Source organism: Tursiops truncatus, chromosome 7, assembly GCF_011762595.2.
Source record: "Tursiops truncatus isolate mTurTru1 chromosome 7, mTurTru1.mat.Y, whole genome shotgun sequence".
Classification (NCBI taxonomy): domain Eukaryota; kingdom Metazoa; phylum Chordata; class Mammalia; order Artiodactyla; family Delphinidae; genus Tursiops; species Tursiops truncatus.
In genome coordinates, this window is record NC_047040.1 from 44414519 (window position 1) to 44431117 (window position 16599).

The 16599-nt window shown below is 40.2% G+C and overlaps 1 protein-coding gene and 1 long non-coding RNA gene across 2 annotated transcripts in view; one reads left to right on the forward strand and one right to left on the reverse strand.

Annotated features, from left to right (window-relative positions):
• The window catches only part of ANKAR (ankyrin and armadillo repeat containing), an 88334-nt gene that overhangs the window by 68262 nt on the left and 3473 nt on the right, over positions 1-16599 (reverse strand). The window contains exons 2-5 of the mRNA XM_033859959.2: positions 12636-13271; positions 6013-6450; positions 4308-4471; positions 3565-3668 (exon numbers count right to left, since the gene is read on the reverse strand). Of these exons, the coding sequence (XP_033715850.1) occupies positions 3565-3668; positions 4308-4471; positions 6013-6450; positions 12636-13236 (1307 nt within the window). The 5' untranslated portion in view covers positions 13237-13271. The remainder of the gene's footprint in view (positions 1-3564; positions 3669-4307; positions 4472-6012; positions 6451-12635; positions 13272-16599) is intronic.
• Positions 14967-16485, forward strand: LOC141279158 (uncharacterized). Its single transcript, XR_012333030.1, has 3 exons — positions 14967-15095; positions 15955-16026; positions 16452-16485. It is a non-coding gene; the product is annotated as an uncharacterized lncRNA (long non-coding RNA).

The window sequence follows — 16599 nt, forward strand, 5'->3', positions numbered from 1 at the left end:
CCAGGTAGTGGACTTGTCACTTTGTCCACCTTCATCAATGGGAACTTGCCTAACTTACTAGACTCCAGCCTCCGAAATTGAGGAGCAGGTATTCTGAATCCCACCCAGATTTGAAGGCTTTCAGATCATAGTGGTGATAGGCTAATGGGCCTTAAGGAGCTATATGGATCAGACCTGGATACTTGATTTGCACTGGATGACTAAACTAAATTTCTGGAAGAAAACGGCTCACCTTTCCTTGGTATTATACACACTGATAAGAGTGGACACCATATACAGATACCCCAAGTCCCGTAAGACTGTGTCCATAGATCTAGGCATGAGGGATTACACTAAGGATGTCCTTTGGTCTTTGGCTGGCCCAGCTCTACATCATCTTGCTCTAAGAGAATCCCAGTGTCAGAAACCTCTGTCTTTACATGTACTTCTCTAGGGAGCTGGCTCTGGCTGTGGGAAATTGCTATGGAATCAGAAGCTGCTGACTACATTTGGAGCCCTGGTACTCAGCGACGTACTCCCAGATAACTGCCCAAGCGATGAAAGAAACTTATGAATTTAACAAATACCAAGGGAGGGTAGGCTGATTTCTTTTAGAAAGTTGGTCTAATCATCCAATACCAATTAAACATCCAAAACCAGCAGGGAGCCGTCCTACCCTAGAAACTGGAGAAGCAACCGGTGGTGAAGATCACCGTACCCTGAAAAAGTCTCTGACCTCAGAATTTTGTGACCCCTCCCACCCCTGCAAAGTTGGATACACAACCTGTGCATTAGGCCAACACTGGCCCACACAGAGATGAGTAGTGGAAGCACAGAAAGCCCAGATGGCCGGCACTGTGAGTGAGCCCTCATCCAAGTACTGCATAGTGACACACCACTGTTCTTACTCAAAACTTTAAGTGTAGGCATCAGCAGGGGCTCTAGCGGAGCCTCACTTTTAAACAACTCCCTCCATAGTCTTCTGCCTGGGCATCTGCACTCAGCTTAGGGACTGCAGTAGGACCCTCTAACATCACACTTCCCTGACACGCCAGTGTCACGTCAAGTTGTTTTCTGACCTGCCTCCCAACATCCACAACAGCATCATGATGCTGGTATGCTCTCCCCCAAGTAGGACATTTTAGTATCAGTATCAACTCATCTATTTGCTCCAATCATTGTCATCTTAATAATTCAGTCTACTTTCATGGACTGCCAAATCCTGGGTATCTGACTGTGGCTCCTATTCTTTGATGTTGGTATGGTGGAAGAATACAACCTGAGCCAAAAATGAATCTAGGACTTAGATGTTTCCAAGCAGGGCAGGAAGGCCAGTGGGAATGATCCTATTTTCATTAGGGACCGGGAGTCTCCTAGGAAGTAAATCATTCTGAGGAAAGAGAACATCACGATACATGAGCTCAGCCCAATAACAGTGCCCCTAAAAGCAAAGAAGAGGGGAGATTTTGAGATGGTATGTTTTCCATCATTCAGATTATTCTCTGGTCCAGGACCAACACAGAAAGACGATCCCTACATAGAAAGAAACAACTGTAAGCAAAATGACTGAAAGAGCTGTTTTTGCACCAAATTGTTAGGGGCTCAAGACAGCACTTGTTTGAAACCAATAAAATTGGGAAAGAAATTATCTTTATGTCATTGAATTGGCTTCAACACATCTCACATTTGATGCGTGCTATCTACCAGACATCAGGAGGAGTCAGCCCAGGGGTGATGCCAGCTCTGTAACCAGGAGCAGCAGTGTCAGAGACAACAGTGACATCAGTATCAAGTTGCCTTCTTGGGGTTGTTGGGCTCTGGAGTTCCAGCAGTGAATCATTACAGGGAGCCCAGGCAGGAAAGGAGAAGACCGAAAAAATGTCATAGTAGCTGAGAGTGCTGACCCATGGAAATACAAGATTTCTAGAAATAATTCTGTGGGGGTAGATTTTATAGGGAACTGAAGGTTCACTGGTAATTGGCTCAGGAGCCAGGAAAGTACTACTCCTCCTCTTGTGGTTTTCACTTTTACTCCATGCTGGCTGGGTCTGGGAAACAAGCTTATGCTAGTTTTGAAAGTCTGAAAATTCAAATCCGTCTACAATTTGCCAACACTGATAACCAAATGCTGTGCATTCGTCAGAAACTAGAGAAACAATTCCACTATGAGATCCCACTGCAGTGATATGACTGGATCCCTTAGGGTGCAATGGCAGGGTGCTTACACCAACCATACTCCTTCACCCACAACAACCTCTCATCAAGCACAGCCTTCATTCCAGCTCTTTCCCTGCATTTCCAGGATCATTCATGTCCCACTAGACACTAGAACCTGGGAGAATAAACCTTTGTTTAGAAGAGCCTCCAGCTTGACAAGAATCGTACATGGAGTATGTCTACAGGTGCTAGGTCCCTCAGAGGTTCCTCCTCCAGGGAGATGCACACCAACAGTCCATTCCAGAGGAGTGAGATCTACTTCTTAGTTCCCTTCAAAATCATGGAGGCTGTTAGCCACATGGTCTTTGACTTTAGCTCTAGTACCTTGTGTGCATCCAGGCAGTATTCCGTGGAAAGATCCACCTTTCATCTTTTATCTGCTTCTCCCTCTGCCTTATTCCTCTTATTTTCCTCACTGCCATGCATCTTGAAAGAAATTTATAATCTTTGTCTTTACTTCTTCACATCCCATGAACTCTCCCCGACTTTATCCTTCAACTTATTACACATAGCCTTCTATAACCACATCTTCTCTTATCAAGTCATTGTCAAATTTAGAGGGCTTTCTTCAGTCTTAAATCAACTTGGCCTTTTTCTCTCTTGAGTTTGACGCTTTTAACTATTACCATATTTTAAAACTTCTCCCCATTTGGCTTCCATGCTGTCATACTTTCTCGTTTCTCCTCTACCTCTATCATTCCTTCTCAGTCTCTTTTGCTGTCTCCTCTGCTACTCCCCACCCCCCTTAAAGGTTTCTATTCTCCAGAGTTCCTGACATGGCCCTAGCCTCTCAACTACTTCCATGACTTTAAGAAAAACAAAACAAACTCCAATATGCTTTAAAATCTTGTCTCTACCTCCAACTCAAATGTTTCCTCTGCATTCTATTTCCCTTATTTACAAATTTCAGTTTCCAAGCTGTGAAAATCCAAGAACATACATAAAAGAGCCTAAAAATACTGAGAGAAACATGGTGCTCTAAGAGATGACAGGCTTAACAAGACCCAGCAGAGGAAGAGGATTTAAAATCATATTCCTTATGGAAACAAAGGGGTATATGCTGAGTCCATTGCTTTTCAGTGGGCCCATTGGATTTGAGCCCCACCTCCATCCCCATTTAACCACTGTGTTCATTGTAAGAACAAATTACAATGTCTAAGGATTATTACACAGAACGTATCAAGGTGTATGAAGTAATAAATATAACATTTAATACTTTGTAACAGAGTCCGTAGTCATTCACGGGGGTTATTATTGTTCTAGGATCTCCTTCCTGAGGTTTTAAGTTAGCCTTTGCATTTTGACACTTTCCGGTTTTCTGCTTTCAACAAGTTGTGTTACTGTGAATAATTACTACAAGATCCTTACCTTTTTCCATGTAATTTCATGATTGGTATTGAGTAATATTCTTTGTATCCTGAATCTTCTGCAAACGTATTAGCAGCACAATCCCGTATTTTTTCTAAATTGTTCTAAAATACAAGTTATGTTACTAAAAAAAAAATCTTTAAACAAATCTAAACAATTGTTAACTTATTTTAGATGAAATTTTATACCTGTAAAGGACAAATTTTTAATAAAAAATCCCAAGTGACCCTGGTAATAACTGAATATATCCAATCCCTAATTTGGATTAGAGAGGAAAATTTTTTAAAAAGAATATAATATGGAGAAGGTAGAAAAACAATGACAATTGAAATGTATTATGTTTTCCAGATAAATTTTGTTCTCAAACTCTTGAGGATCTCTGTTCTAATACTAATCTTTGAGAAAAATGGAAGAATATGTAGTTAATGTTCAGGGATTTCTACTGTATTCTTCAGTTAACTATTCTAGGGCAAATGTGGTCCATTAGAAGTCTGTAAATTCTGCAAGGATAGTTGTGCCTAGCTTATTTATCATTTTATCTCTGACATCTAACACAAGACCTTAGATATACTTGCACTTAATTCATATACGTTATGTAATGTTTGAAGAAATTAGTGAGTTGTGAAGATAATCATTTGGAGAGCTGCCTAGTGCCTGTACCAACAGAGAATCTTTCTGGTTGGAGAATAGGATAAAAGAGTTGTGAAATGACAAACCATTTCAGGAACAATAATAATTTAAACCTTAAAATCTTCCAAAGCATTCTCAATTGAAGGAGTGCTGATATCAAATTCAATTCCTCCATGAACATGAAAATATTGATCCTCTTTGTAGTGAAAATTCTGGCATTTAAAATCTCGTCCATAAATGAATGGAGGCAATTCTCGCTCTGTCTTGACCTTGTCGTCTCCAAAAATGAAAACAAATTTTTGTTTAAAAATTGAATAACAGCATATAGGCAATCATATTTTTGAGGTCTAAATTCTCTTTCTCATAAAGTGAAAAAATTCTATGTGAAATGGAAATCTTGGCAATTACAGTCTATTTATTCATGCTCTTAATGTATATTTTAAATATTAAAATATATTTATATCATACATTTTGGTATTTTTTTGTAGTTTCATTGTACAGACGTTTCAAAAGAATAATCAAAACATTATTTTACTTATTGATTACTATATATGAGCTCAAGACTAATATTTTACCCCCAATTATCAGAAAAGATTTGAAACTCTGTGCTGTGGAGAATCTTTAGTTAAATAAACAAAAGTTACCTGAGCTAGTTAAGGAAAAGAGAGATACTATAAAGAAAATGGTGGGTATCTCTCACGTGACAAAAATAATCAGCCCATTTTTCTGGAAAGTAATGAAGCTACACATATAAAATTTACTTTGAAAAATAATTGTCTAAAATCCTGGCAAGGATTAGGTTTATTCAATATTTTGACTTGTTAGCAGAATATAGTTTCATCAATATAAGGTATATAATGTATTTTGAGAAATGCAAAATGTCTAGAAAAGTACAAAGAAAAATATAACACCTTAATCTCACCACCTGGAAATTAATTATTAATATTTAGTCGTATTTGTTTCCAATAATTTAAATAATAAGACATTACAGATATAGCTAACATCCTCTTTAAGCATATTAGTTCCATACATATGACATTCTTCCCACCCCCATCCTGGACAAGCTGTCATGAGTCCATTTTTAAATAGTTTACAGATATGGATTATAATCTTCACTATCATAAGTCTCATGACAAATTTTCATTAAGTGACTTACAAAATTTCTACTGAAAATTTGCCATCTGAATAGAAAGCCCACTATAATAAGCCTACAAGTTTGAGCACCAGTGAAAATACACAAATTGTGTGCTAATCTGGGTGGGAAGAATAGTCTGCTCTGCATTCCTGTCAAATTCCATGTAAACATGGTCCTATTTTAGCTCTCTATTCTCTTACATTTGTCTATTTCTTTGTTTTAATACCAATATATTACTAAAGTTTTTAATATGTTTTCATCTTTTTTTCAGAAATGTAAGAGCATTCATGATCTTTTACTGCTCCATATTAATCTCAGAATCAATTTCTAAACTTCCATGGAAAACACAATAGGGATGTTGAGTAGAAGTGCACTGAACTTATAATTTGAATGAGATATAATATAGTGTTGTCCCATCGTGAACATAGCATATTTCCCTATTTTCTCAGAACTCATTTTAAGTCTTTCAACAGTCCTTATAATTGATATAAATATATACCATGTACTGTGTGAATATACCAAGTATTTTTAATTACTTTGGAGACATTACATTTTGCTTTTTATTTTTAACAGGCTACAGCTTGGTTACATGCTGGGACCCACATACTAGAAACAAAATTGAATTTACATATAAGTTCAATATATAGCTATATTTTATATATAATTTTTGGCGATACTCTTACCTGAAAAAGGCTGAAGCAGACTACTTAAATATGGAACTTTCATCTTCTTTTTTAAACTCAGTAGAAATGGAATCAGAAAACATATTAATTTTAGGTATCCTATCCCTTTCCTGATTTCTTTTTTCTTCTCAAAGTGTTTTTGAATAATCTTTTTTTGAAGATATAACCTTTGCTGTAATCTCTGGTAGGTACAAATGTCAAGATAATCCTGATTATATCTTACAGCATTAGTAAGCCAATAGGCTGTTTCAAATATAAAAACATTTTCACACTGTTGAACTTGTGTGGTACTGAATGTCAACTTTAGTAGAATATTTTCAGCATATTTCATAAATACAGCTTTTTCTTCAGGGCTATTGGGATTATATGTTGGATCTGCATTCATGTCTTCATCATAGATGCCATCAAAATCTGGATCCTTTGTAATATCTATCAAACCTTCACAGTAAAAAAGAAAGATTTTAGATTGTGAAAATTTCTTACTTGGTCTCTGGATAAACAGGGTAGACTGAAGACAGGGTTTCATCTTGAAATTCTACCGAAATGACAGCAAAGGGATAATGAAATGCCAGTAAAATTGTCAAAGAATAAAAGCAGATAGATACGTGGTAACTAAGCAGAGTAAAGAAAGATGGAAGCTTGCGGAATTAAAAAGAATTGATTTTCATTCTCTTTGGAGAAATACAACATCATGGAAACATAATAACTTAAGTCCCATCTTTAATCAAAGAAAATATGGAAGAACAACAAGAAATGTGATCTTCCTTTAAGCAGAGAATCAGCTTCTTACTTGGGCATAAAGTATATTTGCTTTTTCAGGTCCTATATTACATATTTCTTCTTTTTGATGATAACAGAAGCTAAACATATACAATAAATAACTTTCCTACCAACTAATCATGATGAAACAAGAATTGAAACTTGATTTTACTCTATATTATGAATGACAATTTTTATATTACATTTTCTTCCCATTTATGATGAAATTGTTTCTTGTTGTCAAATTGTCTTTTTTAAGATATTTACAACCTTAATCAAAGCTTGAGAAAAACGGCTTAGAACCGTAAAATAAGACTTCATAGAAAATGTGGAGTTTGTAACATATGTGCCTTAAAGTGTAAATAATTCATCAATGTGCCTCCCCCCCTTTCTTTTTCCTTTTTTTCTTCCTCAAATCTACATATTAAAAAAGCCAGAATACTCTTGGATTTTTAAGATGGTCACTATGATTCATCTCCCTTTTGCAAAAGAGTTAGTAAGATAAATTATTGAGATTAAAAAGAAATTAAGCGTTTCTGACAGTTAAAATAGATCTAAACACAAGCTAGAGCACTGTTGAGTCCTCTAAAACTTTGTGGCTTGAGTGGATGGGAGCCAAAATGCAGCAAGTCAATTCTCACCCCAGAAGGGCAGAAAGGCTGAAAAACTAGAAGGGAATGGGGAGCTCCACAGACCATTCCCCTCCTCTGGCGCCAGACTCATTGCCCCCTCCAAGCAGGATATAGGAGGAAACAGACCAATCAAAGAGAAGAGACCTACAAATACGGCATTTGGGGAAAGTCTCCCCAGTGAAACAGCAAGGTTTCCTCCTAATCACTCTACAGTGTGGTGTACTAGTCAGCAAGCGGGCTCCTGCCTCACCCCTCAACCAGGATGGAACAAACAGCAAGGATCACCAGACTGGTGAGGAAGGCCTCTCAGGTGAAAGACCGACACTGGCAGGAGGAGGGAGGTGGAGTAGGGACGGAGGAAGGATGGAGAATGGGAGGATGGATTTTGAAGAGCAGTAAAGTGCCTAGAGAAAATAATCGATCAGCTCAGATGGGAGTACGAGGGTGAAAGTGTGGAGAGAGACATCTCTAAGGAGAAAATGGAACTGCTGCACCACCTGATATTTCACTTCACTGAGAGGAGCTCGATATTTCTGTTCAAAAGTTTGGGGCTGAATTGACACGTACAATGGAAAACCAAGCGAATTTCTTAAAGAATGCACAATGTTCACATCACAAAAAATTAGAAGTTATTAATGAAAGGAAATGTGATCATAGCATGTTATGCAAATCAGCTGGGAAGATATGTACAAAGTCATTATGAAGTAAAAAAACGAGAGAGGACTTAACTAAAAATTGGATATAACTAAATTTGGAAGGCGGGGGGGGGTGGGGGGGAAGGGGAGAAATACAAGATTCCGTCGTTTTAACCTCTATGCTAATTTCTTTTAATATTCTCTCCTGCCCTGGTTTTGCTCCTAATTCCAGATTCTTTCTCCATGCCTAACACATATCTTTACTTGAATGTCCTAGAGGCACTCCCGAACAAAATCCACCTTTCCTCTCCCCCAAATCTGCTTTTCTTTCATTCCCTATCACAGTTAAAAGCACTATTTATCTATCAGTTCCTCAAACTAAAAACCCGAGAGTTGCCTTCAATTCCTTTTCTCTTACACTCTGTTAACCATCTGTTAATTTCTACATGTATTGAAAATTACTACATGCCAAGCACTGTAGATGTGATGAGAATTTAAAGACAAAAAAGGCATACTTTTGTGTGCTCTCAAGCTCTCAAGCACAGAAAATCTATTAAGGAAGACAGAGATGAAACCAATAATTTCAACACAAAATGGTACAATGTGTACAGAAGAGAGGAGGCTGTGTCTGAATCAGGTCTCGAAAAATGAGTAGCAATAACCTGGGGAAGAATGCAGAAGAGTGGGGTGAGAGAGAAGGGCATTCCAGATAAAGGACAAGGAATGAGCAGAGGCATAAAAAAAGAACCATTTCAGTTTACCAGCTTTTGGTTTTAAATAAGGTCATCAGATCAAGGGACCTGCCCTAATGAGTATCCCTTCTCAGCAAACTGGATAATATGACTAGATTTTTGGAGTGCTCTATTCTCCACTGCTGTTGCTACCATTTTTTAAAGGTGGTGTCTGCTGGTGGTTTTATACAGTGCAAAAGGTATTAAACAGGTGAAGCTTAACTTGGCCTCAGTGATTCCCAGCAGTCTTCCCTCCCAAAAAAATAGTTGGCCTCCCGCAGAGTTCCTCGGAAATTCACTGTAGCACAGTGTTTAAGGCAATCACATGGTCAGTTGCAAGGTTTGAACCCAGTCTCGAAGAGAGGAGGTGCTGTTTCCCCAAACGTGAAAGATGAAATAGCAAGTCTTGCCACTGTCTTGCCACCATACAGCGGCAACTGCAAGGACTTAGCTGAGAGCACAGGGTTAGAGCCAAATTTCCATAAGTCATACTCTATATCAGACACATTTTGTTCCCTACCTCACTTCCTCCCAGACAGTATTTTTCACTCTAGCTGTCATTGCATGGACCAGCTCCACACAGATGTAACCTGACTGCACCACGTGGCCCTTACTTTTGCCCTGGGGTTTCTCTGCCACTGCTGTGTTGGACTCCTGACAGAACCCATTCCACCATTCTGACGGATGAACAAATCTAGATGAGGGAGTTAACGCTCATGGAACCTTTGACTAATGAAGGAGAGAAGTCAGGGAAAACATGCTCTCCTCTTCCATACCTCGGGCTGACAATCCTGAAGCGTAGCCTATGTGGCTCCCCAGAGAGTCCCAGCAAAACCGTCCCTAATTATTCATGTGATGAAAGCTCAACAGCATTATCCTTGGATTGATGACTCCTCCTTTTCTATCCACTTTTCCTGTCCCTCACTCCTGTTCCTTGGAGTCATTTCACATAAACTACTCTGACTTAAGCCCTCATTTCAGGCCCTAATTTGGGGGGGAACCTAGGCTAATACACTTTGCACTTGTATGCTGGTGTCTGACCCTGTATATCCTTAAGCATGCAGCATAAAAGCCCCACCTTCTAAGAGTCCAGGTCCCTTTCCCGGAATCTGATGCTTAGCCCTGCAGGATTTCATAGTGATGCTCCAGATGTGGTGCATGATGGGGAACCTGTACCTATTCCTGCTGCTGCCTCTGGGAGTTTCCCCCTGAAAACTCTGCTCCAGCACACCTCGAGTGTGTGCTGCTTGGTCATTTACAATTGTTTGCACTATACCTTTGTTACAGTGCCTGAAGCATATTGATGCTGCTGGTTCTTCAGCAGACTCCTGAAGTGTGGTGGAGGGAGAAAAAAATCTCTATCCCCATATGATGCTCTTCTTTGATTGTCCAGCAGCCAATATTACAAAGCGCTTTAGTGTAACATACACAGCACTTTCCCCAAGGCACATGGTGGTAGAGTGACTGGCTCTGAAAGGTTTCCAGCCTCATTCATATTCAGCGGAAAAGGGGTTATAGACAGAGAGAGCAGCCAGAAGGCAGTTGCAGTATGTAAGGCTAGAGAAAAGAGTGTTCTGTATCAGGGTGTTGTAGTTGAGATAAAGCAAAGTGGATGATTTTGAGATATTTTAGTGGTAGAATCATAATAGTCAAGACGTGAATTCCCATCCAGAAAAGGAGAATTAAGTCGAAAAATCATAATAGTCAAGACATGTATTTCCATCCAGAAAAGGAGAATTAAGTTGAAATGTCTGGGACCGATATTTAGTTACGTATCAATACGGCCACATTGTTAAAATATTGAAATCTTCCATATTGTGTGGTAAATTAAATTGCTATAGCCCTGAGCTCTTTGAATGCCTCCCTTCCCTGGGATAGCCTAGAAAGCTCCATGATCCAGCAAAGGGTACATATGCCAAGCAGGAGGTCTCTGAGATCCTGTTCCAGCATTATTGCTGATGTCTGTTCTGATTGGTCAGTGCTCATGCTGTGCTGGTGGTTAATTACTTTGAATGTCACCCCTGAAAATGTAAGCCATGGAAGACAGATAACTTTAGTCTCTGGGTGCTCCCCAACTCCACCTACAGCTTGATTCGAATGTTTCTATGTGTCTCTGATCTCTTCAACCAGGAGCACCACTGTGAGGCACCACTCATAGAGGGTGGCCTCAGATATGACAGACAGCTAGATTCAATAGACCAGATGTTGGGCCACAAAGCTGCTTGATATAACTGATTTTTATCATCAACTAAGTAGGAGCCCTTTGTCCATAGATACAAAACAGGACACGTGCTCCCTCCTGCCCTGGCCATCTCTCTTCTTACTATTGATGCTCTCACTGGATGATTCAAAGGCTCTTGTGACTTTAACATATGAATGACTGAATCCTCAATGTGCACCTCTAACCTGGATTACTCTCCTGGAATTTGACTTGTATAAGAGTTTCCACCTAGATATCTGGATCTAAAAAGGGCTCATTGTTTCTTTACCAGTCAATCTGTCAGCTCTGGCTTTTGCTTTGTTTGACACATGCCAGATTGGAATGATGGTTCATTAGTTCCACCTCCTTTCTGATGAGAGTCTCAAAGTAATCTTTGTAAAAAGGGAAGAAAAGCAAACCCAATTTTTGTCAGGACTGTCAAAGCTCTAACGTTAAAACCCACCATCCAATCGTGCTGATCCTTAATCTCCATGGATCCTTAACCTCCAAGATCTTAACCTCAGATCTTCACAAAGCTCCTGGCATCATCTCAATCAAGAAGGGCAAACGGTGTAGCTTATAGACACATCTTGGCCAATGCAAGTAGGCAGAAACATTATCTGGCTTGTGCCATATTCCCTACTGTCTTCCAGTGAGTGGTGAATATAGATTACTAGACAACTTCCAGGATAAAAGAGTCATCAACTACTCTATCATCTTTGACATCACAATGACACCTTAATTTAGATACATTTTATTTATGTGAGCTCAACTAGTCTTGGAGGTCCTAAACTACCAGAAACGATAGCACTTCTGGTTGAACGCTAACAAATGTTTTCAAGACTTTGACCATGCCATATTCTCTTCAACAATGTATCTGCATGTGCCAAAGTATCAGTACCCTTTCAGAGGAACTACCAGACCGGTCAAGGGAATGCAGAAATTAATGGAACTTACTAGACATTACTGGCAGCATTTAGCATTACTTCACCCTAATCACCCCAAGGACCTGAACAAGAAGAGATTTTTCGGTTCCAGCTACAGCTATAATCTTTTAGAAGCCAGTGATCCTCCAATCGTAGGTACTCTGCACCTATCCAGTGACATTTGTTGATTCCACCAACATCACAGACTAATTCTCACCCAGAGGGGTAGAATTTCTGCCTATACTCAATACTCTTGGAGTCTGCTCTCAACAGAAGTTGATTACCTTGCATAGAAATGAGAGCTATTAGCTATCTAAACTGTCTTTGAGACACAGAGATACCATCTCCAAGAGATGGTACTGCTTGCTGGTACACACAAAAGCTACAGAGCCTGAAACACATCTGGAAACCCAACCCATAGCAGGTGAGTCAGGCTGCCTTAGTGTCATCAAGCAAATCCTACTCCCAAGCATTTGAACTTCACAGAAGTCTAGCAACAGATAACAGTAAATAGCAAATGAACACTTCTAACCAAGGTCCTAACCTAACAGGTCCTAACCAAGCTTCAGAAGGTGACATTGAAAAAAATTAATTATTAATTATTGAAAAGATACTTTGTAATTCAGAAAAACCTCTTTCAAGAAACATGGCTAAATACATAAAACTGAGTCACAGATAAATTACTTTTAAATTTTAAAAAAAGGCTTCTAATAAAAATAAAACAAATTAAATTCTCTTACCTGCTGAACTAAACTCTGCAAAAATATCTCTATTTGTTTGAGGCTTCCCATCTGGATCAATGTCCACGATGGTACGCCACAATTCAGAGAATCTAGCTCGTTTTTCTTTGGGCATATATATTCCATGCCATAGTGCTTTCAACATGTAGTCAATATTGATCAGAATTTGCCCAATTCTGGTATCATAATAAGCTGGAGGTAATTGACAAGAAGAACTCTGATCATAATTAGCTTCTAAACTGATTGAAGGAATTTGATTTAAGCAATAAATTCCAACAGCCAATTCCCTTATGATTTGATGGACTTCTCTATAGTCTAAGAGGGCAGTAGGGTCTACAGGAGTCAGTAGGATTGCAGTGGAGAAGGCTACATTATTTATTTGACTCATAATTCCACACGGGATGTCTACTTGAGAGTGGACATCTTCTTTGGCAGACAACCAGCTAACTAGTGCAGTAGTCAGCAACTCTTGTACTTCACTCCGATCATATTTTTCAAAAAAAGCAGAAGCATTTCTCTGTACTGCTAAATTCTCCAGGTAAGTTTCTTCATCTTGAATTTGATCAAATCTAGGTGCTCCTTTTTTGGGCAATCTTAACATTTCTAATTAATTCTAGTGTGTCCTTTTTGAAGTTTCTGCAATGAATAAAAAGGAAAAGCAATAAAATTTACCAGAGTAATGAAGCTGAATTTCTCAAGAAATAAATCTGTACCTTTCATCTTTATCACGTTAATTGTTCCATGGTCAACCACTATATTTTTTCAATTAAAAATTCTTTTTCAATTAAAAATTAAAAAAATTTTTTTCAATTAAAAAAATTTTTTAAATGACATACACTATATTTGTTTCAGGGGTACAACATAATAATTTGATATATGTATATATTTTGAAACGATCACCATAATAAATGTAGTTAACATCATCACCATACATAGTTACAGAATTTTTTTTCTTGTGATGAGAACTTTCAAGATTTTATTATCAACTATAGTTGCCATGCTATACATCATATCCCCAAGACTTACTTATTTTATAACTTAAGTTTGTACCTTTTGACCCCCTTCACCCATTTTGCCCACCTCACCCCCTGCCTCTGGCAATCACCAATCTGTTCTTTTATCTATGCTTGGGCTTTTCCTTTTTTTGTGTGGTTTTCCATAACCACTATTTATTGAGCATCTACTATTTGCCCAGTTCTTTATACACAATATTTATTTCATTTAATTGGCCCCTCTGTAGAGTGGTTCTCAAAATCTAACCTGTGTTGAAATCACCTGTGGCTTGTTATGACAGATTGCTGGATCCTACCCTAGAGTTTCCAATCCAGTTGGTTGGAGTGGAGCCAGAGAATTTCCGTTTCTGAAAAAGTTAGATGCTGCTCAGCGAGATAGGCGCTGGGAGCCCCACTTTATAGACGCAGGAACGAGACTAGGAAGGTTACAGGATAGGCCTGAGGTTTCACACCTTCAGAATCAGAACCATCTCAGGTCTGTCCATCCTCAAGTTCAAGACCTATGCCCACTGGACACGGGAAAAGGGAAGGGACAAGAAAAGGGAAGAAACCAACTCTGAGATTATGGTTTGCTTGTCCAGGAGAGGGGAGCTGCGTCCACGCTGGTCCTTGGAGTATTCCGGGGGCCGAGGACAGTGGTTGTTTTGAATGACCGGTCTCTCGTTGGGCCCGAAGCCAACGTCAGGAGCCCCGCGTGGGCAAGGCCGAGGGTAGCCGCTGCAGGGAGGGCTGGGAGGGTCTCTCCTAAGCCGAGGGCCTGGGGAGACCTGCTAGCCCCACGCGGCCTCCAGGCTCTACTGGGAGCCCGGGCCTTTGCTGAAGTCCCGCCGCCCCGGCGCGGGCCGAAGCCGTTGGTACCCGGGGCCTGGGACGGCAGGGTCGCGCCGTGAGGAGGAGCTCCTGTGCTTCCGAGGGCGGGGCCTCCCGCCGGTGCCAGGGATGCTCGCCGCGGCTTAGATTCCTCCAAGGCAGATGCCCCACTCCACCCCCACCCCTCCCCTTTAGAACTCAGTCCGGACTGGGGCTCTGCGAACCGTGCATCTCTGTCATTTCCTACATTCACTATTTGTCTACGAGAAAGCACAGAAACAGAGCGGCGGAGGCGAGGGCCTCAGGCTCTGAGGTAGTCCTGAGTTAGAATCCCACCTCCATCATCATTCTGTTACTCAACAAACATTTATGGAACGCTTGTTATAAGCCAGGCGCTGGGGGACGCTGGAAAAGGGCAGCTGTAAAACCCCAAGGAGCTTACAGTTACGCAGATAATCATACAGCTGCATTTAAACAGTACCATAATGTAAGATGTAATGACAGTACATGAATGAAAGCTAACCTTCATGGGAAAGGCTGCCCTGAGGAAGTGATCTTTTAAGCTGAGCCTGATAGATGAGCAAGAGCTATCCAAGCAGAGTTGGAGAAGGAGCTTTCCAGGCATAGGGAACAACAGGTGATGAAGAACTGAGCTGAGGAGAAAGTTGAAATTTTTGAGAAACTGAACAAAACTCCATAGAGAACTAGAGATGTGGGCACAAAAATAGGATGAGGAGGTAGGTGAGGGCCAGACTATGCAGGCTGCTGAGTTAAAGATTTTGAACTTTATTCTAAGAGTTTACACTACATTGATGGCAGTAGAGGGCAGGTGCAGGTTTGAGTGGTGGTGGTGGTGATGCGAGGGCTGTGGATGGCTTTGAGAAATAATGAGATGGCCTACTGGGAACAGATCGAATAGCGGCAGAGTTTAAAAAGAAGATGGTCATCCAGGTGACACCTCAATTTCTGTCAGGAGCTATGGGGGATCAGGGCAAGATTAAGAGTTCAGTTGTACCTGTGAGAGAACCAAGTAGAGATGTCAGATGTGCCTTAGATATATAGGTCTTAGCTAAAAATGGCAGCTTGGGTTAGATGTATACATTCCGGCAGGCTTAGGGTAAACGAAGCCAGGAGAGTGGCTGAAATCACCACGGGAGAGAATAGATAATTCAGAACCCAGGATGGAGACCTGAGAAATTTAATATGTAAAGGTCAGGTGGAGAGGGTGGAGGCAGGAAAGAATACAAAAAGCGAGCAGTCAGGAGAGCAGGAGGAAAGCCAAGATTGCTCACAGAAGCCAAGAGAAGAGAATGGCCAACTTCACTGGATGCTGCTCTAGGTCAAGGGAGATAAGAACTGAAACTTTTCCCTGAATTTAGCAACAGGGAGGGTTCTGGTCACTGTTTGAAGGCAGAATTTCTCTTATTCCAACCACGTCACTACCTTAGCTGCTGTGGAGGTAGTGAATATTAATAAATTTGTGATTGCTCTCCCAGATCAAGAGATGTCAAAAAGTCACTGTCTTCTTTAAGAGAGCTGCATGTTTGCACTTATGAAGTATGAGCAATGTATGTAAATTCCTAAAATTTCTTTCCCACTATAATTAAAAGAATCAAAGTATGTCCAGATCCAGAAAGGGTGTCAAACCTAATTGGGGATAGATCCAAAATGTGACCCTGCGTTATGGTGGTCATGACTGAATATTGTGGGTGGATGTCAGGATGGAGTGAAGTTGAGTGAAAAGGTGGAAAGGGTGAGTGTGGGTGGGAGGCAAGAGATGGTAAGTACAGGAAGATGTAGGACCAAGGATGTGTATTTTAAATTGGTATAGACTAGAACATTTTAAATGATTATACGAAGGATACTATAAAGAGGCTGAAGATACTAGAGAGACAAGTGTAAGGTTCCTGAAAGGCAGGAAGGGTTGGGATACAAAGAAGAGGTGGAGGCACAGCCTTTTTGTGGATGGATGCATATATTTCTCTTTCTAAAGGCAAGAAGGAAGAAAAGGATGAGTGCACACACAGGTAAGTTAGAACTTTTGGTGTTGGAAAGCTGAGCAGTTCTTAGCTGGATGACTTTGATTTCTCTTTGAAAAGCCAAGGTCATGAGCTGAGAATGGGGAAAAAAGAGGGAGGTTA